General features: G+C 37.9%; 1 protein-coding gene across 1 annotated transcript in view; it reads right to left on the reverse strand.

Annotated features, from left to right (window-relative positions):
* Positions 1 to 26,194, reverse strand: part of Grin3a (glutamate ionotropic receptor NMDA type subunit 3A) — a 181,686-nt gene that overhangs the window by 121,778 nt on the left and 33,714 nt on the right. The window contains exon 2 of the mRNA XM_059254342.1: positions 9,319 to 9,923. Coding sequence (XP_059110325.1) covers positions 9,319 to 9,923 — 605 coding nt within the window. The remainder of the gene's footprint in view (positions 1 to 9,318; positions 9,924 to 26,194) is intronic.

The raw sequence follows: 26,194 nt of genomic DNA on the forward strand, positions 1-26,194 counted from the left end.
CGGACGCATATAAAACTCTACAACATGCATTTCTTCTATACGTATCAACTCCCCAAGTGTTCCAGCAGAGAAATTTAAGATAAGAGGGTCACAGTCAGACAGAAAAAGTCATCCATAAGAATGTATTTTCCTTGGGGCTCTTAAGGAATCAGTGCTGAGCAGCAGCATCTAGCCTGGGGCTTCCATGTTCAGTGCAACTGTATTTCTCTTAAAGTTCATGGAGAAACCTACATGCCAACCAGCCACCTGGGTGTTGGTACTTAGGAGATTTTTTACTATGGGCAGTTTTGCCTCTTGATTTTAAACAGCATATGACTGAAAATATAAATTACAAAGTCACAAAATCCTAACTAAGGAAGGGTTATATTAATCCTGAAAGTGCCCTGCACTGTGGATAAGGTAAACTGGTTTAACAATAAATTTAAAGGTTATACAATTTAAATACTTTTGACCAGTTTCAAATGCTACTACATGATAGTGCTAATAGGTAGAAGTATCCAAAATTAGAATTATATCAGGAATATCATGAAACCTCAAGTTTATTTTTGAAAATTTTCTAGTGTTCAGGAATAGACATGGACATGGACATGGCACCATCATTAATTTAAAGATTTTTTTTGTAACATGTGCTTTAGCATTTTCCCCTAGAGTTTTCTAGTATTTCTTGATACCTGGCATATAATAGATTCTTAACAATATGTGCAGAATCAATGATTAAATTAAAAAATTGCTACTAAGGGAAGGCCAGTAAATCTCAATATTGCCTGGCCATGGAAACCTAAAGACAAACACAGTTAGGAGGGAAAAGGGTCTTCAGCATGTTGGATCACACCAACTAATGGGATAGTGTAGGAATGGCAGATGGCAGAGGATACACAGTAGCAGAAGTAGTAGTAAGGAAAACGGATAAAAATCAGATGCCTTTATTCTCTCCTGCAGAGAAGAGGGATTGGGAGCTTTCTGAAAGCCGAGTCCAATGATCTGTGGTCCCAGTCAAGGGCATGGCTCAATGTCAGTAACTTAGGCAGATGTGTGAGTAAACAGATGACTTTGTCCAATTGATAGAATTCTTGCAGAATACCAAAATGAAATGCAGAAGCTGTTCAAAGAAGAGATTATTCATCCTACTCAGTAATTTAAAGCTGGATTATAAGGCTAGACCTGGTGGCACAGGTTTGTGATCCCAGCTACTTGAGAGGCTGAAGCAGGAAAATCACAAGTTCAAAGTCACTCTGGGATATAGAGCAAGTGTAGGCTAGATCAGTGATCAGCCAATTGAACCTAGACAGACCCTATCTAAAAATAAAAAGTTAAAACAAACAAACAAACAAACAAACAAACAAACAGAAACAGGTCTGGGAAATTAGCTCATTGGTAAAATGCTTATCCAGCATATGTGAGACCCAAAGTTCAACCTCTAGTCAAATAAACAAACAATCACAAAAAACACTAAAATAACCAGCATTTCTGTGATGATTAACTAAAAAGTAAAAAATATCCTGGGTCAGGGAGATGAAGATGTCTGTGTCTAGGCTCTTGGATTCTTAAAGGATAATCACCCTTGATGGGACCATTTTAAATCAATGAGTTCTTTCCCAGAGAACAATGGATTCATTTACACTCAGTGTTTCCAGGTAAGCATGAGTAATCAGAATCCCAGAAGCAGCAGGTAAAATCAGTCTTTGCTTTCACAAGAATATGAGAAGGAGGAAATGTAATAATTTCTTGTATCCTGATAGTTTAAAATATTTTTTCAAGGCTTGTATACTGTGTTGCTTTATTCTGCTAATTTGTTACAGGACTGTAGTTTTATAAATAAGTCTAGGCTAATGTTCTGTTTCCACTGACATCCATTAGGCACATGAAATGCAAACTCCTTAGCCTGGCATAAAAACCATATGTGGTATGCTGTGTTTACTGTTCTAGAAACAGCTCCAGTCCTCTTACTATGCAATTAATCCTTAAATTATGTTACATTTCTTCTTCAGGCCTTAATAAATTCACATATTACATTTTCTATGCTTGTGAATTAGCTCCAAATTGTTGTTGAATATTTGTTTAACTATGCAAAGATGTGTTGTATTTAACTATGTAAAGATGTGTTGCATTTGTTTATGTTACAAAATATTTGTTTAACTGTGTAAAGATGCGTTGCTGTTTTATCTTGCCTGACTAAGGCACCTGATTGGTCTGTTAAAAGCTGAACAGCCAATAGTGAGGGAGGAGGTATAGGCAGAACCTTTGGGAAGGGAGAGTAAGCTCCCAGTTAAACACAGCTCTTAGCAGGCCAGCAGGCTTAAGGTTCTCTCACAGACCCCAGGAGCACTTGGAGCCAACCACCAGAGCTTCAGGGCAGGGGACCTAGCTGCCTTTTAGCAGTTTAAGGTTTGGCTTAAGTGGTCAGAGAATGAACAGGTCCAAAGTGAAAAAAAATAAAAAACAAAAAACCAACCCTTTAAACAGGTTACAGTGTATCTAGGTGCTTAAGAGAGAAAGGAAAAAATGGGTATAGATAGACATAGGGAAAAAATAGTTTAAAAATAATCAAGTAGTCTTTAAAGGACAAGTAAAGTAATATAAAAAAAATAAGCCATGTAAAGATGGGAATTACACAGAGAGTCTGAATCCTGTATTGTGCTTATTGACTTTGAATATTTTTTGAATGCTGATGAGTAAATGACAGCTACTGAGAGAATGGGATTGTAAAAGGAACTGCTGAATTAAACCAGCCTAGATATTTTAGGGATATCTTAACTTTAAAATGGAATTCAGAAAATGTATTGTACTGTAGGAGAGGTTATGCTCTTGTTTCCACAGGAAATGAAAGGCTGTGGATTCCTTCAAAATTAATAGAGGCAAGATTTGATTAGGGGAGATCTCTGAAAATCTTGGCTGTAGACATAAAGAAATAAACCTAGAAAAACTGCAAGACATGTGATGTACATACTGATCCCTTGATATGAGAACAGCTCAGAGACTGGATGAGACATGATAAATCTTGTTGGCTACAGAGTCCTCATGACTTATTATTACATGCCATCCTTTCATATGACATGGATAGAGGTTTGGTTATACAGTCCAAATAAACTTACAAAGTTGACAGACATCTTCTACCTGCTCAAATATGAAACAAAAATCATCATTGGCTGGCTTGTATACAATACACAGTCCATACTTGTATTAATGCAGATATGTATGTTACCTTTGAAAGTTTGTGTGTTTTCAGAGAAAGGGGATCAGATACCAACAAAAATGGTTGATCTAGCCTTTCATAGTGCCTGGGCTGCAGTTTCCTCAGAATTCTGCATTCAGAACAGCTTCAAGGCTGTTAGCTGAGATGGTCTAGCCTCACAGACTATTCTAGTCAGGAGGGCAGATAAGCCTTACAGTTTCCCATTATACAGAGACTGGACAACAAATGTTATAGCTAGTTTTCTTAGGACTTGACCATTATCTCAAAATTTTCAGGGTCCCCTGGGGATGCTGTTACCCTAAGACAACAGGAAATAGTCTAGAGAATACAAAGTCCATATTCTCAAGAGGTGGGGTGGGTAGTTTTTGATCATTTGGTGGATTATGGATGTTTGTCAACATTTAGTGAGGATATAGGAATATAGAATAAAGAGACAACTATTTATCTCAAATATTTTACATTGGTATGGATTTTTGTATACTGTTACAAATTGAACACTATTTTTGTTATATTGTATGTATATTTCTATTCCTGTTTATGGTATTGTACCTATGTATCTCATTTAAAAATGTAATATAAAATTCTAGTCCTTGAAAGCCATTATTACAAACTGTTTAGAATAATTAAGAAATGCAGGTTAGTAGCTAGTTGTCTATAACAACCAGACTTGTAGTCATGTTAGGTATGTTTTCAAGGTTAAACAGATACATTTTAGATAGATAGGTGATCTTCAAATGCTTCAGAGATCTGCAGAATATGACATTTAAGATGTTTAGTAACCTAAGACGTTTCATGACAGTGAGACATGTCTGCTCCTGGCAGCACCAATTACTTAATAAAAAGATGATAGGCATCAAAGTACCTCCATATGGAGTTTGCTTTCATTGTAGCAAAGCTAGCAATTTGGGCAAGAAACTGCCTTTGTCTTGATTGCTGACAGTATACTGTACAAACTGGACAAGCAGGACACAAGAGAAAGTGACTGCCAAACTTTGTCAAGACAAGGTAGGATAGTACTTCAAAAGAAGTCTGTCAGAAACTCTAGGCTTGCAGACCAAAGATGGATGCTCCAATGTTGTAGAGGAACCTTGGGTAACTGTCCAGGTAGCCAGATGTCTTTGTCATTTCTATAGTTTTGGAAGTTTTTTGCTCTCCACTTCCTGTTTACTCACATAATTTATATCCTCAGGTCTCTGATGAAGTTGAAGACAAGGTAGTTATAGCTTTCCTTGTTATCAAATTCAGAAAAGAAACTTACATAAGAGATGTAATGTTTATAAGGCCGAGAAATATAAAATCTTAAATTGTTTATCTAAGAAAATGTTTTGAGGTCTAAAAAGATAATTTTGGGTTGGTAATACAAGTTAGGATAGAAAGTAAATTAGGTATATAACTTTAGAATCATAAAGATAGGATAGATAATGGAGTAATTTTTTCCTGATAGTTGTTTTTATTGTATATAGTTTTACTGTGCTAAAGCTAAAATGCTGGGGATATCTTTCTGTATGCTGTGAATGTGTTGCTCTGATTGATTGATAAATAAAATGCTGATTGGCCAGTAGCCAGGCCAGAAGTGTAGTATAGGTGGTATAAGCAGAGATGAGAATGCTGGGAAGTGGAAGGCTGAGTCAGGAGATGCTGCCAGCTGCCGCCACCATGAGAAGCAAGATATAAAGTACTGGTAAGCCACAAACCACGTGGCAACTTATAGATTAATAGAAATGGGTCAATTTAAGATATAAGAACTAGATAGCAAGAAGCCTGCCATGGCCATACAGTTTGTAAGTAATATAAGTCTCTGTGTGTTTACTTGGGTCTGAGCAGCTGCGGGCCTGAGTGGGACTAGAGAAAACTCCAGCTACACTAAAACCTTTCTTTTATTTAGACAAAAAGGAGGAAATGTTGTGGAATATTTGTTTAACTATGCAAAAATATCTTGCATTTGTTTATGTTGTAGAATATTTTTTAACTATGTAAAGATGTGTTGCATTTGTTTATATTATGAAATATTTGTTCAACAATGTAAAAATGTGTTGCCTGCTTAAGGTATCTGATTGGTCTAATAAAAAGCTGAACAGCCAATAGGAAGGAAAGAGGTATAGGTGGGACTTCCAGGCAGGGAAATAAGTATGAGGAGGAATTTAGGCTCAATAAAGAAAGAAAAAGAGATGACAGGGGCCAACCAGCCAGCCATGGAGGAAGCATGAAAGTAGGACATAAAGCCCCAAGGCAAAACACAGATGAATAGAAACAGGTTAAATTAAGTTAAGAGGGCTAGTGGGACAAGCCTAAGCTAGGGCCAAGCATTCATAATTAATAATACATCTCTGTGTCTTTATTTGGGAGCTGGTTGGAGGCCCAAAGAAAATTCCAAGTACACCAAGAATAAAACTTTTATTCACTTATTAAAACCTACCATCAAATCTCTGAGAATATTAATGAATTTCTTTTTTGTATATTTGGAAAAGGGCATATCTCTCTAGGTATAGAGGTACAGTTTTGTCATCCCAGCACATGGGAAACTGAGAGCAGAAGACTGGGAGTTCCAGGACAGACAGGACTACATAAGAAGACTCTTTCTCATGGGGGGGGCGAAGTACATACCCGGGAATTTTATAATTTCCCTTAACATATTATACTGTTAGCTCTAAAATGACAAACTCAAGTATTCATTATATCTACTTCCTCCTAGTTCAAGAAATGGTCATTGATTGGGTAGAAACACATGGACATGCATTTATCAAGGCATTGTCAAAATAATGTGCCACCTACAGTTGCCCCAAACAGTTAACATTTAGTAAAACAACTTTTTTTTTTTTTTTTTTTTTTTTTTTTTTTTTGGTTTTTCGAGACAGGGTTTCTCTGTGTAGCTTTGCGCCTTTCCTGGAACTCACTTGGTAGCCCAGGCTGGCCTCGAACTCACAGAGATCCGCCTGGCTCTGCCTCCCGAGTGCTGGGATTAAAGGCGTGCGCCACCACCGCCCGGCCTAAAACAACTTTTTAATACATTGTTAAAGATAACACAATGACCCTGGTCCTCTAGTGCTTTTATCTACACTGAGTCGTGATAGACATTTGCTCTGGCTTGTGGGCAACTCAAAAGAATGAAATCCCTTATACCTGTAATTATGTCTTTGTAGTCTGCCACAAGAAATTATTTTCCTAGTCTAAAAGCCTGTGCTGAAAATGCCATGTTTGGGGTGATTTCATTAACATTTTAAAATGTTAACAATTCTGTCAGCCCAAACCGAAAATGGCTGTGTAAGAAATGAAAGCTTGCATAACTCTGGCACCATCTAGTCACAGTTCATTATCCCCCTGGCTTTTATTATGCAGTGAGGGAGTGGGGTCAGCCTCACAAAATTTAGGGACAATTAAGAAAATTACTGTATGCAGATGTGACTTATGGACTGAGAATAACTAACTTTCTAAAAGATTAAATTAAACAAAATAAATAAGAATGATGGAAAATCCACAGCTGTTTTCTGGCTTAAGGCAACCTTTAAGTTATTCATTATAAAGACACCTTCTGGGGATTTGCCCACTTCTCCTGACCCTGTCCTGACACTTTGAATTTTTTTTCCTTTGACTGTATTCCTCTGGGAGTTTAAAAAAGTCCTAGGCATATTTTCTGAAGTTCTTTGAGCTTATTTCTCACACCTCCCCCACGGGGATGAAAATATTGTCACTGACCCCTATGCATTGTGAACTGGGCTTCAAACCTCACATTCTTATAACTTTCAAACTTTGTGGAATAAAATATGTGGGAGCAATCATGAGGATAGAGCCTTTCACCACAGAGACAAAGGTAAAAGAAATAAAAGGAAAGAAGAAAAATAGAGTCTAAGTAGCTAGGCAAATTAAAAATTTGTATTTAGTTTAGAAAGTATTTACTCACCAACTGTCCATTTTCCTCACAGTAAATGATTGTGGAAGACACAAATACAATAGAAGTTTTCTTCCTCTGTAAGTAAATTTCAGTGACTGTCTATTAAGCATGCTAGATACTAGGCTCTGGTCTAGGCTAAATGATAGTTCTTCAACTTAATGGAATTTGTATTCTCCTCAGAAGTCAGACAGGTCAGGATAGAGTAGGCTAAGTACCACTGGAGAATTCAGTGTAGAAAGTGTCATGGGATCCTTGTGGAGGAAGATTTTAAATTTTTAAAATTACATTTAGTTTGTATGTGTGTGTACATATACATGTGCAAATGCAAGTATGTGTGTGCATGTGCACAAGTGCATGTACATGTATGCATGTGTGTGTGTGTGTGCGCATGTGCGTGTGTGTGTGTGTGTGTGTGTGTGTGTGTGTGTGTGTGTGTGTGTGTATGTGCTACTGTGCAAGTATGGATGTCAGAAGATGACATATGTGAGCCAGTTCTCTCCTTCTACTATGTAACTCAAGTCTTAGTCTTGGTGGATACTGATTTACCCACTAAGCAATCTCGTCAGCCCGAGAAATGGAATTTTACTGTAAATTAAACCTTGGGAAGCCAGAAAGATCATTTGACTTTGATAAAATAAATTTCTGAGATATATACAACCCAAGGCAACAAATATTCTTGTTTTCCCTAAACGTTTTTAGAACCCAAACACATTTTTTTTCTTGTGTTGTTCCTTTTACATGAGACAAGAGGATGCTAGATAACATGGTGGAATTTTCAGCTGTGGTTTCTCCTGTTCACTGCTATGACTGTCCTCCCAAATAAACACTGTTTGGGATTATAAACTGAAGCTCTGCTCATGTGATGTTTAGAAAGGAGAAGTTTTCTTTTCTTAAATAAAGTCCTGAACCTCAGTTATGTAGTAGGGTACAAATGGACTGTTTTCTTAAGATAAGACACTATAAAATTGCCTTATATTTTGTATATTCCAATGCCACTTCTTTAAGAGTATTGCCTTAAGATGTATCTCAGTCTACTGGGACGATTCACCCTCTGAATCAGCACTCATTCTCTGACCTGGCCTCTCTGACCACAGGTCATCTTTTTCTAGATAGAAATCAAGTAGCCCAAAAATATCAGTTAAGGACATTCCCCTTTCCTGATAACTATGAGGCTATTTCTATATAAGGGATTATCCTTTCTTTTAGATGGTGTTTTCCATTCCATCTTCTGAATCAAGTGAGCTACTAAACAATAAAGTTACCAAATTATAATATACACACATGCAATTGTGTATAAAATAATAAACAGTATATTGGGAAAATACTCTCTTACTTCTATATATCCATTCTCTCTATCTAATCATCTATCTATCTATCTATCTATCTATCTGTCATCATCATCATCTGTCTATCATCTATCTATCATCTATCAATCATCTATATGTTATTTATGTATCATCTATTGATCTATCATCTACACATCATGTGTCTTCCATTTTGCATCTGTCATCTATCACAAAAATTCCACAAGTAACCAGATCCTATGCTTATATCTTTAAATTTTCATATCCATTTTCTATACGCAGAAATAAAACCTAAGTAACTAAGGAAAGAGAAATTGAGTACCTTGGTCAAGTGATACAGGAATCAAGAGGCAGAACAAAGACTAATTCACTGAGGCTCTGAAGTCTCTGCTTCTAACCAGAGTCTAAACTGCCTTAAGCAACTTTAGGAGAGAAAAGTCCATTTTCGTATGACTAATTTTTTCTTTGTATGTATTTAGAGAGATTTTTCAGGCTTATGGATGTGGGAAAGAATAAAAAAGGAAAGAAATATTCCTTGCTTTTATCTACTACAAGCCAAGTATGAGTTTATTATTTTCATATACAATTTTATGACCTATTTATTATACTCTATCAAGCAATTCTATGTTATCCCAATCTACTAGTTTGAACATTGAGGCTCAAAGCTTTTTAAATAATCTGTCAAGAACTCAACAGTGAGTGAAGAACTAACCAGGACTGAGTGCTGTCCCTACAATACAGGTCAAAGACTATGAATCATATTATAGATAACAAATCAAGAGATACCACTCTTTTGCTGCCCCTAACCACCTCAGAACTATTGGCCTGGAAAGCTACCTAGAGTCAAGATTTCTGCACAGTGGATAGATAGGAAAATTTTGCTTGCTATCCCAGCTCCATGGATGAGAATATAACCTAGTCTTTAATCCTACCTTGATAAATATTGTCCTGAAGTCAGATTTGTGGTTTTCACATCCATGCAGTTCATCGTGCTGGGTAGGAGAGCAAGTTCTGGCTGGATCATGGTGGCCGTGGCTACAGCTCTTGCCACCAACTCCATGGCATCCTGAACGTAGTACTCAAAGACAGATTGTGTTGTTTTTCCATGAGCAATGAGCCCTAAAGGCAGGCCTTCTGTCCTCAGTTCCTCCACATTCTGGGAGTCTCCTAGAACCCAATGAAGCTCAGGAGGTGATAGCCCAAACTGGGTGGAAATTTCAAAAATCTGCCGGATACTCTCCATGTCGCAACCAAACATCACCATCGTGGGTGTGCTGTTCTTAACATTCTCCAGGTGGACCTGCAGGAAGCTTAGGAGGTCCTTGGTGGAGGACAGGTTACCAGTGATGTTGATGACAGACCCGAGGTGGAACTTGGAGTTATTCTCGGTAAGAAGGAGGAAGTCGGTGATATTCCAGTCTTCCTGGCATAGCAACAAGCTAAAATTGTACCAGCTGTTCATGGCCAGGATTGAGACAGTGACATCAGCATCAGAACTTAATGAATTTTCTAAACTCAGTTGTAGGTGCAGGGGATTCTGTATTTAAAGATAATGAAAAAGAAGAATTAGAAAGTATTGCCCAAAGACTGTAACAGGGTACTTTTGCTTTCCTGTGAGCCTAAAGCCTTTATTTTCCCCTGGGATATTTTCTCTGGGATAAAATTCTCTTACTTTGAAAAGATAATGCTCTTTGTCTAATGAACAATCAATTCTTTAATCACAATTTCCTGATGATTTTTGTTAAGAGCACCAGAGAGCAGACAGCTCTTGGTATAAATGTGCAAAGTGATATAATCATGTATTCGGTCATAGATTTTTATGGAGTTTTTCTTCCTTACAGTTAGTCTCCCCTAATGCATCATATTTCTTACACGGTGTTTAATGACTCATTTGTTCGACTTTCCATTCAGGAGAAATAATTGAAAGAAATTGCTTTGCTTTCTGTGAAACCACCATCAGAGACATCTTAGCACAGTGCAATTCTTGTATAAGAAAATATAGAAGAAGAATAGACCTTTAGACCTTTGAACAAGGCTCTTCTAAAACACATGAAATATTTTAGGGTACATACATCATGGTTAAGTGTGTGGTCCAATGTTAAAGGCTTGATTACATTTCTATATGCATTGATCTTGAACTCTTGCTATCAAAAATGTGCCATTGAATGTACTCATGAGTCTGAAATTGTTATTTCATCTGCGCATGGAACCTGCCAGCTCAATTAAGGAAGAATTTATTAATTTAACAGTCACAAATTATAAATTACATAGTTGAAGGGTAGTCTTGCAGCATTAATATATTTGTAATTTATTCTTCCCAACAGCAGGCACTTGACATATTTACCCTTTCACAATGATTCCCTGAGAAAGTTTAGAACAAAGCTTTATAAATGTTAGTTGCACAACAAGCATTGATCCAATTGAATTAACTACCTTCCAGTTGGGAACTATTGGACTATCTCTGAGAACTGGCAAAAATTCTAGTCTGTAATAATTTTCCTTTCCTACAACACACATCAAGCCATACTGGATAATTCATTTTTTCTTGAACCAGACAAGTATTTTCATGCAAACTCTCTTTTTACCTGAAAATAGACTGTTTGCGTTTACATTCATTTTTCCAAACTTAGTGCTTTCATCCAGATTTCTAGAAAGTCTTTTAGATTGTTGTTAAGCAAAATTCACTGAAGCTGTATCTATGTTAAAGATTCTGTAGACTGACCTGGGCTGGCTAGAACAATATGATTATAGAGAAAATAGTTTGTAGATTAAGAGCCAAAATTATCAGGCTATCTAAAATGCTTTAAAACCATTTACTTTAGCTTCTGTGTTTGACCTGACAGTCTCATGAGTATTAGGATAACTTCTTACAATGTGTTGCTAAGCTTAGCAGGCTTCTAGACTCCATCAGTCCTAAAACTAAAAATGTGATTACATCTGGAATTTATAGCAATGATTCTCCTGCTTAGCTGGAGCCCACCTATCTAATGCATAAACAAAAGTATTTGTTGAATGTATTTATTGATGTACAAACTAGATTTTTTGTGTGATTATTTTTAATTAAAATTTTCGTTTGTTTTACATACCAACCACAGTTTCCACTCCCTCCTCTCCTCCTGTTCCCTCCCCCACCTCCCTTTTACTCTTCCTCATCCACTCCTCCTCTGTCTCTTTCCAGAAAGGGGCAAAGCTCCCATGGGAGTCAACACAGCATGGCACAAGTTGAGGCAGGAGGTTTGTGGATATAAAAGCCTATGTAAACTCTTCCACTATGGCTTATATCATTTAGAATTACTAGAATTCATGTTCTCTGGTTGTGATCAACCATATTTGGCTCAGAGTAAACTATTTCTTACTTCTTTGAATGTAGAACTGGTTTTGTTGTTGTTTTTGTTTTCACTTTTTTATTTTAATTTGTTTTTATATTTATTTTGCAATACAATTCAGTTCTACATATCAGCCACGGATTTCCTTGTTCTCCCCCCTTCGGCCCCCATCACCTTCCTCCCAGCCCACCCCCGATTCCCACCTCCTCCAGGGCAAAGCCTCCCCCGCGGACTGAGATCAACCTGGTAGACTCAGTCCAGGTAGGTCCAGTCCCCTCCTCCCAGGCCGAGCCAAGTGATCCTGCATAGGCCCCTGTTTTTACTTTTTAAAATTATTTTTACTCATTTGTTTATATGTATGTACATTTACAATGTATTTGACTTACTGATTTCTTGATGTGGTGACTTGAGTTTTTATCTGGTAATTTCTGATGATTACCAAAACAATGTATGTCTTATGTTGTTCATCTCTCCACTGCAGATCGCCTTGCACGCATTGTAGTGCTTATCTCACACAATAAACTGGAATTGTGTCTTAAACCTCTCTTCTGACAGATTGAGCCAGAGATAGTGTATGTCAACTGGAATTATTCTTTCATTCACCCCCAATTCCTGGACTTTGATCATAATCTGAGGAACTAAAAATCAAAAGATTGGAGAGGAAGCCATTTCCAGTACAGTTTCAAGACCCACCATTTTGCCTGAAATGTAACCAAGGGTCATTCAAAACCTTCCCACAGAAGAAATCACTAGATTAGCATGAGGGACAGGCTTGTATGAAAGCAACAATAGGAATAAAATAAGCTGATCATATTGATTATCCAGCACTAGATGGAGACATAAAAGAATTTGGCAAGAAAAAGCAACATGGGCTTTAGCTAAAGAGCCCTTTTCTTCCCCTACCAGATAATGATTAATCCATGTAATCAGACTCAGGCCTATAATCAATTCTACTGAGGAACTCCAGATGTTGAAGTTAATTCTTTCACAGTCTTAAGGGAGGCAATTCTTTAAATAAATATTTATTAAGCAATAGTTTAGAAGCTTCTAGTGACACTTATGGAGCAGCTTCACATGCAGCATCTTGCAATTTTTCTCATGATGTTAAAGTGATATTCTCCTTCCCCCACCATGCACATGCATGTATACACACACACACACTCACACACACATACATGCACACATACACACACACAGATTCAAGCTATTAAAACAACTTTGAGCATTACAATTTCATTAAAATCATCAGCAAAAATTTAAAAAGACATAGTGAGCCAAATTAAGAAAATTTGAAAAAGAAAATAATAGAAGGGTCTTGCCTTAGCCTACATTAGAATATTGGAAATGCTATTTTTGTAAGGCAAGAATAGTTTTAAAACAGAAATACTAAAAGAGGGTTAAGAAGTAACTAGAATAGAAGATAACATACATAAAGAACATCAATTAAATATATTGAATTAATAAATTATATATGAAAAATAAAGCAAAATGGAAGGAAATATGAGATTAAGAGATGAGAAAACAAAACATTTAGAAAAATAATATAACTTAAATTCCTAATTCTGCCACATAAAAATAAATTCCTACTGAGCAGTGGTGGCACACTTCTTTAATCCCAGCATTCAGAAAGCAGAGTCAGGTGAATGTCGGAATTCAAGGCCAGCCTGATCTACAGAGTGAGTTCCAAGATGGCCAGGGTTACACAGAAAAACCCTGTCTCAAACAAACAAACAAAAAATTCCTATCTACTAATAGCTATTAAATATTATTAAATTATTAAACATAGACCAATTATGTGAATACGCGAGAATTCAAGATTCATTAAACTGAATACTATGTTCTGTTATTTCTGGCATTGAATAATCTGTTACAAACAAAAAGTGCTAAGAACATTTGCAGCAATGGTGATGGACAAAGAGCGTGTGTTCACAATAAATCAGTAACATCTCTTAGTCAGCAAGGGCACAGAATCTTTTACTGAATACTCATCCAGTCCAGAAAGGCAATTTTAACTTTTTTTCCCCTTATTCTTTAATTTTAACCTTCTACTGTGAGCTGTGCCCTCTGCCTATGCACTGAGCAAGAGAGAGACAACAACTAAGTAGTTGGAAAAATAGACATTTCATGTAATTATAAATCCTGACAGTTACAACAAGTCAAACAATGGAGTATGGCAGGGCTAGGAAGGGAGGAGTATTCCAGGAAAAGGCCAGCAGAAGTGGGAGGATGCAGATACCTGTGTTGTATGGCATTCTATAATTGATTTCAGAAGAGTAAAGAGATATATTTGAAAACAGATAATCACTATATAGGTAAACATAAACAGTGGTTTACTGTAAGAACACAAGCAATTAGTTATTGACTTCATTTTATTAAAGGTCTCTAGCTGGTCATTCTCTTACAATACTAGCATCTTTCTCACTCTAGATGAATGATGGCTAAATATTATGCTCCGATATCCCTTTAGTGTGATTCTGCAGTATCCTTTTAAACGGTGTCTACAATGTTCTCATTTAGGTTCCAAGCTCTCCTTGCTGGTGGGGTCACTGCCCTCTTAAGTTATCTGAATTTTTCTCTTCTCTTCTGCTATGAGGTATTAGGGCTTAGAAGCTGGGGTTAGCTATGTAGAAATTATGTCTCTATCACTTACAAGCCATGGGGTCACCTGCAAGTAATTCAGCATCTCTGAGTCATAGATTCCCATCTCCAAAATGACCTCAATACCATCTCCTATTTTGAAGATGCCTCATCATTTTAAATGTGGAAATTTAATTAAATGTGGAAATTTAATGCATGAAAAGTGTATGGCAAAGGAGTTCCCAGTAAGTGGTACCTGTAGAAATTTGCTTGTGGAATGTAGTCTTTGAGTTGGAAGTGCTTGTTAAAGTCACTATTTTATTGCTACGCCTCTCCCACAGTTCATCTACTTGCACACAGTGGTCTCAGCAATAAGACGCCTTTTACAAATATCAGTTGCACCATTTTTTTTACATGAAAACAAAGGGCTCATCTCACATGAGGATGATATTTGGAGATATGTGTTCTCAGTAGTCACTCCCTTCCCATACTCTTTTTCTGGATATTCCCCAACAGAAGAAATGATGCTTCAGCAGTGAAGGAATGAAGCTATTCTTCTAGTGTTTTCCTGGGCCAGCAGATCCAGATGAGGAGGCTGGAACTTGGAGTGTTCCAGTGAGCAGGGTGCTTCCATGTTTGTGCACAGAGGTGACATTTGCTCTCCTCCATGAGTCTGCTGCTGCTGAGACACATTTGAGGGGCTCAGTATAGGCTTCCCATGCTGTGGCAGCTTCTCCTTCACCAAAAAAGCCACAGGAGGTTTTCTCTTACTCATCATCTCTCACCTCAAGTGACTTATATTATGCAGAAAGCTGTTTTCTTCTGAAAATTAAAGCTTATGTCTTTAGAAGCCCAGGATTTTAAATAAAGTCTCTGTTTTATAGTAGCATTAAGAAATCAGGCAAACACAAGGCATAGTTTCTGTCCAGAAACCAGAATCCATTAATAGTTACAAAAGCGTTTTCAAACTAATGATTACTGCTATCTCCAATATGTTATGCAGTGTCTTGCTTTATCCTCATAATAGCCCTATGAGGTGACTAAGACAATCAGCCTCCTTTAACAGATGACAGAGTCAGGGTCAGAAAGAGTAATTCTCTTAAGGTGACACAAGTATAGAGGAATAAAGCCTTAACCCAAACCCCAATCTGTTGGATTGGAAGCCTGTGCTTTTAAATGTTACTTGCTGTGGGCTGTATGGCAAATGTGTTACTGATTAATCAATAAAACACTGATTGGCCGTTGGCTAGGCAGGAAGTGTAGGCGGGACAAGGAGGAGAATAAAGCTGGGAAGTGGAAGGCTGAGTCAGAGAGACACTGCCAGCCGCCACGATGAGAAACAGCATGTGAAGATGCCGGTAAGCCACGAGCCATGTGGCAAGGTATAGATTAATGGAAATGGATTAATTTAAGATACAAGCACAGTTAGCAAGAAGCCTGCCACGGCCATACAGTTTGAAAGCAATATAAGTCTCTGTGTTTACTTGGTTGGGTCTGAGAGGTTGTGGGACTGGCAGGTGAGAGAAATTTGTCCTGACTGTGGGCCAGGCAGGAAAACTCTAGCTACAAATGGCGTCCAACGTGGTGGCAAGATTTTCCACCTAAAAACTGAGAGAAAAGATTCTAAAACAGAGCTAAAAACAGCTTCCTAATTGTCTCTCTCAAATGAGCGGCAGCTGCTGGTTTCAGCTACTGGTGGGTTCCTGGCGTGCATGCTCAACCTGCAGTATGGCGGGAATCAGGCCTCTGCAAGTGGCACATTAAGCTGCGTGGTGGATTTAGCCTTTGCAGGTACAAAACAAAAAAAGAGGTTTTTGGGCTACACGCTGCTTGGATAAAGGCATAGACCCACGATAGCTCCCAGAGCTGGCGGTAAACGTAGCCATGTTGGGAAGCTGAGGTGGGCGGAGCCAGCAGCCACAGCTGCTGCAGTTTAAGGCAAGAGATTCACAATAAGACAGATTCAGATGTAATAGTTTACAATGTGTGTAAAAGATACGTAGGCTTGAAAGAGACAAAAAAGGTGATATATAGAGTTATAGAAACAAATACATAGTTTTAAAAAATAAAGTCATTAAAGAGACAGTAAAGGTAGTATAAAAAATAAGCCACGTGAAAATGGATATTACACAGAGAATCTGGATTGTGTTGTCTTTGGGATTTTTAACTGCAGAAAAACATTTGATCGTAAAAGATGTTGAGTTAAACCAAAATGTATATTTTAAAGATACCTTGACTTCAAAATTTGGATGTAAGGATATGTTACTTTGGAAAGGAGACTCTGCTTTTGTTCCCACAGAAAGCCAGAGGCTATGGATTTGTTCAAGATTAAGATACATCAGGTTTGACCAGCCAAGACCCCCTGAAAGGTCTCCGATGACACCATGGCCCAGATGATCCAACATCCAGAATGGTTTGAAGGCATCTGGCTCAGACGATACAGCCTCATGGACTATTCCATAATTCTAAAATTTTCTTTGTTTCCCCATAAGATACAGCGCCCCCTTCCAGCAGGAAGTAGTAAGAGAAGCTACGCCCAAATTCCCAAATTATATGTAATTTTACTTTGTTAAGGTTAAAACCTTCCTTTTTGAAAAAAAAAAGGGGGGGGGGAAGTGCTGTGGGATGTATGGCAAATGTGTTACTGATTAATCAATAAAACACTGATTGGCCGTTGGCTAGGCAGGAAGTGTAGGCGGGACAAGGAGGAGAATAAAGCTGGGAAGTGGAAGGCTGAGTCAGAGAGACACTGCCAGCCGCCACGATGAGAAACAGCATGTGAAGATGCCGGTAAGCCACGAGCCATGTGGCAAGGTATAGATTAATGGAAATGGATTAATTTAAGATACAAGCACAGTTAGCAAGAAGCCTGCCACGGCCATACAGTTTGAAAGCAATATAAGTCTCTGTGTTTACTTGGTTGGGTCTGAGAGGTTGTGGGACTGGCAGGTGAGAGAAATTTGTCCTGACTGTGGGCCAGGCAGGAAAACTCTAGCTACAGTTACTCTATTCTTTTCCTTCCACTTGATAAGAACAACATAGGAAACAGACCCTTGACATTTGTGAATTTAATATTCACAGTTACAACTATCTTCAGGTGATCCTAAGAGCCCACAGAATGAAGTCATTTTTAAAATGAACCATGGCATGGATTAAATGAGGTTCTTTGTGTCATTGGGGGTTTATCTGCTTCCCAGGATACACATGGCCTTCAGCCATTTTCTTCACTCATATTTCCATTGCAGCAATTCTAGAGATATGACAATTATTTAAAGAAGGAAGACAGTTACATAATTCAGGAGACCGGTTTTGTATGTGGTATAATAAGAACATTTAGAAAAGCTCACTTAAAATTTTCAACTACTAAGTATGGAGATATCAACAAAGGTCTTAGGATATTTTCTTTATAATTTTTTTAGTGTCTTTGTACATAAAGCACCAGTTAGTGCATATAATGAATGCTTCAAAGACAGGACTGTGGACTTTAAAGCCGGATGGATGGATGCAGTTGAATTAATAATGCTGAGTGTGGTATGTTTTACAGTAGGTAGCTGGTAAAGGCTCGGGAAGGCTGAGAGATGGAGATTGTGGTAGTTTGGATAAAAATGGTCCCTATAGGTTCACAGGGAGTGGCACTATTAGAAGGTGTGGCCTTGTTGGAGGAAGTGCATCACTAAGGGGCAGGCTTTGAGATCTCAAATGCTCAAGCCAGGTCTACTGTGACATTCACTTCCTGCTACCTGTGGATTAAGATGTAGAACTCTGAGCTGCTTCTGTAGCACCACATCTGCCTGCATGCACCATACTTCCTGCTGTGATGATAATGGACTAAACCTCTGAACCAGCTCCAATTAAATGCTTTCCTTTATAAGAGTTGCCATGGATATGGTGTCTCTTCACAGTAATAGAAACCCCAATTAAGACAGGGATGCAGATTGAGTCCACTTCTTGGTCTAGAAAAGACTATGAGTCTTATTGTTCACTTATGAAATTTTGGCATGTGCATCAGAACTGCCTTCAAAGACAACCAGCTGATATATTCATCCAACAAAATATGTGAAGAAAGCCCATTATATTTTAGGCCATAAGCAGAGAGATGCATTTTAGGGGGCATAAGAGATAGCAAAAGCATTTAAGCTGTACATAGCAAGTTGGTCTGTGGCAACCACATAAGCCTCCATATGTAACTTACCATTATAAGCCTAATTGTTGATACTAAACATGTTCATCTGTATTCCACCCCACTTTTGCCTTTTTGTGCTGGATGATTGTTTTTTGTTTGTTTGTTTTTTTTTCTGTCACCTGATTCTTGGTAATCATGAAGGCCTTTGGCTGTGTGGTCCTTATTTTCCAAGGCCATACATGTAATATATGCCCCATCTAAATGTAGCCCCTTATCCCTGCAAGTAGACCTCCTATTTGGGGATGGGAAGGCTTTATTCAAGATGGTGGCTACAGAACATATTTAGTCATGTGGTGTCTGGGGAGAGATGCCAGCTTAAAGAAAGTGTCTCAACACAGAAAAGGATGATACAGGAAATGAGGATGTCAGCCATCATAAAAGACCACTAGTAAACAACAAGGATCAAAATCTGTTGGAGGCCTAGAGAGATGGCTCAGCAGTGAAGGCTACTTGCTGCTCTTGCTGAGAACCCCTCTTTATGAGATTTGCTTCCCTGTATTACACCTGCAGGGATCCCCACAGCAGAGTGCCTTCTCACACTAAAGAGACTATAACACAGAGGTGAAAGCTACATGCACACACCAGCTTGACCTCTCTACATTCAATGAGCTCTGTGAGTGTTGCCCTCAGCAATGGGGTCCCACTGTCAGTTTTCAGAAAGCAACCCTCTATCCTAGCCTATCCTCATAAGCCTGAGTTGTTTAGGAATCTCCATGGAACCCCTTGGCCAACAACTCAACCAAATGAAATCCAGTCCCACCATTGGAAGCCTTGTTTGGCTATCAAAAATGGCCAGTTTAGACTGTGTAGCTTCCATTACTAGGAGTCCTCATTAGGGTCACCCATATAGATTATAGGAAGTTTCCACTGCACTAGGTTTCCACACTGCCCCAAATGCCCCCTAATTCCAACCTTCTCTCCCTGCACTCTCTCCCTCCATCTCTTCCCCACCATCTTAATCCTCCAACTCCTTCTCCCATCCCCACAAGCCCCCAGTCCACCAACAAAATTTGTTCTATATCCCTTTCCCAGGGAGAACCATGTGCCACCTAGAGCCCTCCTCTTTATCTAACCTCTCTGGGTCTGTGGATTGTAGTTGATTATCATTTACTTAACAGCTAGTATCCACCCATAAGTGAAAACATTTGTCATTCTGGGTCTGGGTTACCGCACTCAGGATGATTATTTTTCTAGTTGCATCCATTTGCCTGCAAATTTCAAAACGTATTTTTTTTAACAGCTGAGTAATACTTCATTCTATAAATGTACTACATTTTTAAAATCTATTCTTTGGTTGAGGGACACTTAGGTTGTTTCCAGCTTCTGGTTATTACAAACAAAGCTGCTATGAACATAATTGAGCAAATGTTCTTGTGGAAGGCTGAAGTGTCCTTTAGGCTTATGCCCAAGAGTGGTACAGTTGGGTCTTGAGGTAGATTGGTTCCAAATTTCCTGAGGAACCACTACATTGATTTCCAAAGTGGCTGTACAAGTTTTGCACTCCCACCAGCAATGGAGGAGTGGTCCCCTTGCTCCACATCCTCAGTAGCATACACTGTCACTTATGTCATGATCTTAGTCCTTCTGATAGTTACAAGATGTGATTTTGATGGAATCACAGAGCAGTTTTGAGTTGCATTTCCCTAATGGACAAGGATGTTGAACGTTTCTTTAAGTGTTTCTCAGCCATTTGAGATTCCTCTATTGAGAATTCTCTGTTTAGATCTGTACCCTATTTTTCTTCTGGATTATTTGGTTTGTTGATATCTAGTTTATTGAGTTATTTATATGTTTTGGATATTAGACCTCTGTCAGGTGTGGAGTTGGTAAAAATATTTTCGCATTCTGTAGGCTGCTGCTTTGTCTGATTGATGATGTCCTTTGCCTTACACAAGCATCTCGTTTTCATGAGTCCCTTTTATTCACTATTGATCTTGGTGCCTGAGCTATCAGTGTTCTGTTCAGAAAGTTGTCTCCTATGCCAGTGTGTTCAAGGCTGTTCCCCACTTTCTCTTTTTCCATCAGGTTCAGTGTGCTTGATTTTATGTTCAGGTCTTTGATCCACTTGGACTTGAGTTTTGTGCAAAGTGTAAGTATGGATCTATTTTCATTTTTCTACATGCAGATACAGGTAGAGCAGCACCCCAGCATCATTTGTTAAAGATGCTTTCTTTTAGTACAACTTGAAATCAGGGAAGGTGATACATCTTTTATTATTCAGGATTGTTTAAGCTATTCTGTTTTTTTGTTTGTTTTTCCATATGAAGGTGAGAATTGTCCTTTTAAGATCTGTAAAGAATTGTGTTGGAATTTTGAAGGCAATTGTATTGAGTCTATAGATTGCTTTTAGTAGGATGGCCATTTTGACTGTGTTAATCCTATGAATCCATGAGCATGGAAGATCTTTCTATCTTCTGGTATCTTCTCCAATTTCTTTATTCAAAGACTTGAAGTTTCATCATACAATTCTTTCACTTGCTTGATTAGAGTTACCTCAAGATATTTTATATTATTTGAGGCTATTGTAAAGGGTGCTGTTTCCCTGATTTCTTTCTCAATCTGTTTTAGAGAATTAAAATTTATCAAATGAAACTACTGTTATGGACAATAGTTTGTCACAATCCTTGGTGAAAAATTTAGACATATTTTCTTACAATGGGAACTACTGAAATATGCACCAGATAATTAAACTGTCAAATGTGCAAGTTAAATTTCCTACAGAAATTTGAATACTTTATGTCAGTGCATCCTGGAATTGTTACTAAGAGATGGCTTATGTCACATGCTAATTTGCTCTATTGCAGTGAAAATGAACACTCAGCTAAATGCTGACTATTTATGTTTTAAATACCATGTGGCTATTCTAGCCACATGGGTGACACAAACTTTTTTTCTCAATTCTGTCATTTGATACATTTCTGTACATTGGTACAAGTATGTTTTATACATTTAGAATATGATTCAACTAGTTTTGGTATCAATGTCTTTTAAGAATACTTATAAATTATATTTATGTTTATGTGTAATGTGTGTGTGTGTGTGTGTGTGTGTGTGTGTGTGTGTGTGTGTCCCCGCTTGTCTCTATGTGCATCATGTGCATGCAGTGCCCTCAGAGACCAGAAGAGGGCAACAAATCTCTTGGAAGTGGAGTTAAATGCAGTTGGGAGCCATCTGATGTGGACATTGGGAACTGAACTTGTGTCCTTTTGGAGAGCAGCAACTGCTCTTAAATGATGAATCATCTCTCCAGCTCACAATATGTCTTTCATTTATTCTAAGATTGTCAGTATGTATTTACTTAAATATTATTCAGTTCTATTGCATAACAGATTTTTATTTTATTGGGCATTTAAAGAAATTCTAATATGCTTCTGCTCATTGCTTGCTACCTGAAATTGACCCCTCTAACATTAGAAATGGGATTAGCATATTTTTAAACAGTATATCTATACATTTCCATTTCAGCATCTTATTTTTAAACATGTGATCTACTAATTGTGATTAAGCTTTGTAATGACGTTTTATTTCACTGAAATTGCTAGGAGAACATTAGTGTAATTAATTCTTTGTACTTCTCAAATCTTTGTTCACAGTAAGAAGCACTGAGAATAGCAAATTGAAAGTCTGGTCACAGAGGCAGGTTAGTGATCGAACTCAAAGGCTCTTTTAGCAGTCTGGTGACTTCAGGGCTGACATGACAAGCCCTGCATGAACAAGGGGCTATATTTTCTGGAAAGCCCTTGTGAATCTGGTCAGAATATGCAATGACAAGGCAGGAGTATCTAATTTTCAGATTCTTTAGTGTATCTTTGTGAACTCAGTTAGGCCATCATTGTCCCATGTAATCAGATGGGATAGAAGTGCTAAGCTTAAAGGTTGTTTAATTAACTCACTATTTTGTCATTTGTTTTTAAAGGGAAAACTTTACCTATCCCAAATTTATAAAGTGCCATAAATTAATGGGCAGAAGAGCAATTTTTCTCATATTATGGAGGTTAAGAATGTATTTCATTGAGGTGGTCAGTCGTATTATACTCTCCTTTGGGTATGACTGTATATCCAAATATAAAGGTGTGTGTGTGTGTGTGTGTGTGTGTGTGTGTTTGTGTGTGTGTGTGTGTGTGTGTGTGTGTGTGTGTGTGCTCGCTTCTGTTTAAATTTTGCCTTCTGAATTTTGAAGAAAAGATTCAGGCTCAGCCACAACTTGCATACTCTACCTCCTTTTTGTAATGCTTAAAACATAATAAATCCCTTTAATATGAAAAGTACAATGAGTATACTGACTGATGAATTTATTATTTTTGTCTTTAAAGTGACAAATATATACAATCACATCGTATCTTGTGAGAACAGAAATATTAAATATTAATATATCTATTGCAAAACGATTAATAAATAGCATGCAAAGCATGTTATGGGGTACAAATGTTCTACTGTAGGACTCTGGAATTTCCTCTGGAATTATTTATTGTTTATAGATTCAGTTTTAGCATTATTTTGCATCTCTTGGCCTGATTTTGTATGACATTCTTGCACTTTATGCCAAAAGCTTTTAAACTTTAAAATGTGAAGAACCTCTTAAGATCATTATTGAGTTTCCTAAATCAGTCCAGGGAGTAGAGACACAAATCAAGACTGAGGACTTTGAGAGGAACTTATTTCCAAGAAGGGGGAGGTGAAGAGAAGGATGGGAGAGGGAGAGGGGAAGGGAGAAGGATGACACACATCTAGTCTTTATATACCAATCCAACATCTCAAATGCTAAATTCATGATTTTTTAATCATTTTTTGCCTGAGTTCTGGATAATCTCTGTGCTCAAGATCTCTTGCTTACTCAAGATCCCTCAGAAGAGACCATTGCTTCATATTCTAGCCCTTATGGGCTTAGTTCCTTTGAAACAGAACTTTGATATCTCTTTGTCCTATTTATCCAATTGTGTAAATATTTATTGCTTCCAATTACCTAAGAAGCTTGTACCCAAAGCCTAGAATTCTCTAGAGGCTCCATGCTGTCTCCTCTCCTTTCATGAGGAGGGAATATTCTTTGTGAGATGCCCTTGACCCCTTTCTTTGTGAGCCTATGTTCTGGTTTCTTATCTGCAGTTGAGCATCCCCGACCTGCTTCATTCATCTGCTGTCTCACCAGTTTGTGCATCTACACTCTGACTATTTATTATGTGGTACACTCATGTTAGTTTTCTCATCTCTGCACTTCTTGGAACTATTTGGGGACTGGAGGTGCTTTTTTGTTTGTTTGTTTGTTTGACAATAAATTCGTGAAGAACATTGCTTAGAAAAACAGCGACTTGACGTGAAAATTTGTTGGTTGAATGAATAAATGAATAAGTGGTGACATGGAGTTTAGATTTAGATGGAGAAGGGTGACCTTTGGCTGAGGAGGGTGGTTTTTTTATGAGTCATTTTCCTTCCTGTTTGACTAATATGGTTTCTCTCAAGAAGCAAGAGTAATTATTATCTGCTTTCCCATAAAATTGCATCCTTTCAGATGACACAAATCTTCTCTGATGTCAATCAGAAAAGTGGCACCTGAATGCAGGAGACTGACAGAATTGCTCAAGTGCACACGAGCCTGAGACACTCATTAAAAATATGAGTGAATCATGATATGCACAAACTCAATGTATGTCAGTCATTTCTTTTGCACTAAAGAAGGTTGCAGGAAAAATATTTATCATGCTTATAAATTATTCATAATTAAATTTGCATAAATGCTCAGCACTGATATTTTCAAAACACGACTCAATATACAAAGGTATCAATATTGTGTCAATCTTTCAATTATTTATCTGTTAAATAAGTTTGGTATACTTGAACTGGAGGCATGACCTTGAAATTTCAGTGACTAGCAAAGAACCAGAAAACAAAGAACAAACAATGCAAATTACAGTAAATCAAGAAGACAACATTAAGAGAAGATGGACTTCAGAGACAGCTAGCTTGGTAAAATGCTCACTGTGGAATTGTGAAGGCTTAAATTTGATTCTCAAGCACCTATGCAAAACAGGCCAGCACAACTGTAATCCCAATCACGGAGGAGTGGGGACAGGAAGATAGCTAGGACTTGCTCTCCAGTCTGGCTGAGTTAGCAAACTCCAGGCTCAGTGAGAGACCCTGTCTCAAAACTAAGATGGACAGGTATTGGAGAAGACATCCAATGCTAACCTCTTGCTTCTCTCTGTATGTGCATAAGAACACACACACACCCACTCACACTCACATGCACACACACACACACACACACACACACACACACACACACGAGACAAGAATGAAGACAAATAAAGGAACTTGTCAGAAGCTTCATTAAGATTTTAAAAGTTAAAATAACACACATATTAGTATCACTATTACTAATTACTCACAAGGAGTCAGGTTTCTGTTGAGTTTAGAGACACACTCATATTTGGCATGGAGATGAGTAGATGGTAACAAAGGACAACTATACTGTACATCGTCCTTTCTCCTTGCTCTCACCAGTCTAGTCTGCCTCTTGGCGCATCTCTTCTGGAGATGTACAAGATGTTAACTGTTTAACAAGGGGGCAAAGTTCATATTGCTAAGAACCCAAATGAGCTGGGTCCATAATTACTTTTGGAAGTGCATGGCAACTTTCAGTCATACCCACTCCTATGTTACCTCCTCAATAGCTTCATTCTGTAATCTGCATTAGCAGTGTCTCTGTCCCCTAGGACTTCCCTTCAGCTTACAGATGTTCTAAATATTATCTATTTACCCTCTTTGGCCACTCTTCCATATTCCATTCCTTTTACTTTTCAGTACATAAACTTGTGATTTATCTAGATGCACATATAATTTATATTTCTCCCATTTATATTTTCCTTGTCAATCAGAATTTCAGATTTACCATAAAACAACTTTTATTAAAGAAATCAATGGTCACATCTTGAGAGAGGTCATTTCCAGTCCACACGGGCCTTCATCCTCCAGTCCTCTCAATTCTAAGGCCTTGTTTTCTTATCTGACAAACTGATTCGCCTCAGTCTGTCATTTCTCTACATCTTCTGTGCACATAGGACACTGTCTTTGCCTCCTCATACCTATTTAATTGTGCACACCAACATCTTTTTGTTCTCCAGCTGAAAACTTGAGTATCTGTCTACCTTTGTGGTGTCTCCATTGAGTTCTCATTAGTCTTCTGAAACTAAGCAAGTGCACAAATAGTTCAGGTAGAAGTTAAGAAATCAGCTTCATATTCTCCTTTCATCACATTAACCCTTAATTCACCAATAAGTCCCATCTACTCCAAAATATATCTTGAGTTTTTTTCTCATCTCATTGTCTCCAGAATAAGCCTTTATGATCTGTTACCTGGACTAAAATGGGACAGACTAGTCGTTCCATCTCTACCACTACCTGAGCAGCACTCTGTTTAATACCCAGATAACAATTAGTGTAAAATATAATTTTTCAAGTTTAGGGCTGGAGATAGGGATCAGTGATAGAGTACTTGCCCTGCATACACGAGGCCCCAAGTTTGCTTCACACATATGCATGTATGCACGCATGTACGCACGCACGCACACGTGTGCGCGCACACACGTGCACACTCACACACACTTTAAAATTTACATTCTTTTTCTGTTTAAAACTTTGTCTACAGTGACCTGGTCCTGCCAATTGCTCTGACAGTCCTTATTCCACCCCTGTAGTCTGAAGTCATGGTACTCAAGCTTCCTCCAC

Source organism: Peromyscus eremicus, chromosome 2, assembly GCF_949786415.1.
Source record: "Peromyscus eremicus chromosome 2, PerEre_H2_v1, whole genome shotgun sequence".
In the NCBI taxonomy this organism is placed as follows: Eukaryota; Metazoa; Chordata; class Mammalia; order Rodentia; family Cricetidae; genus Peromyscus; species Peromyscus eremicus.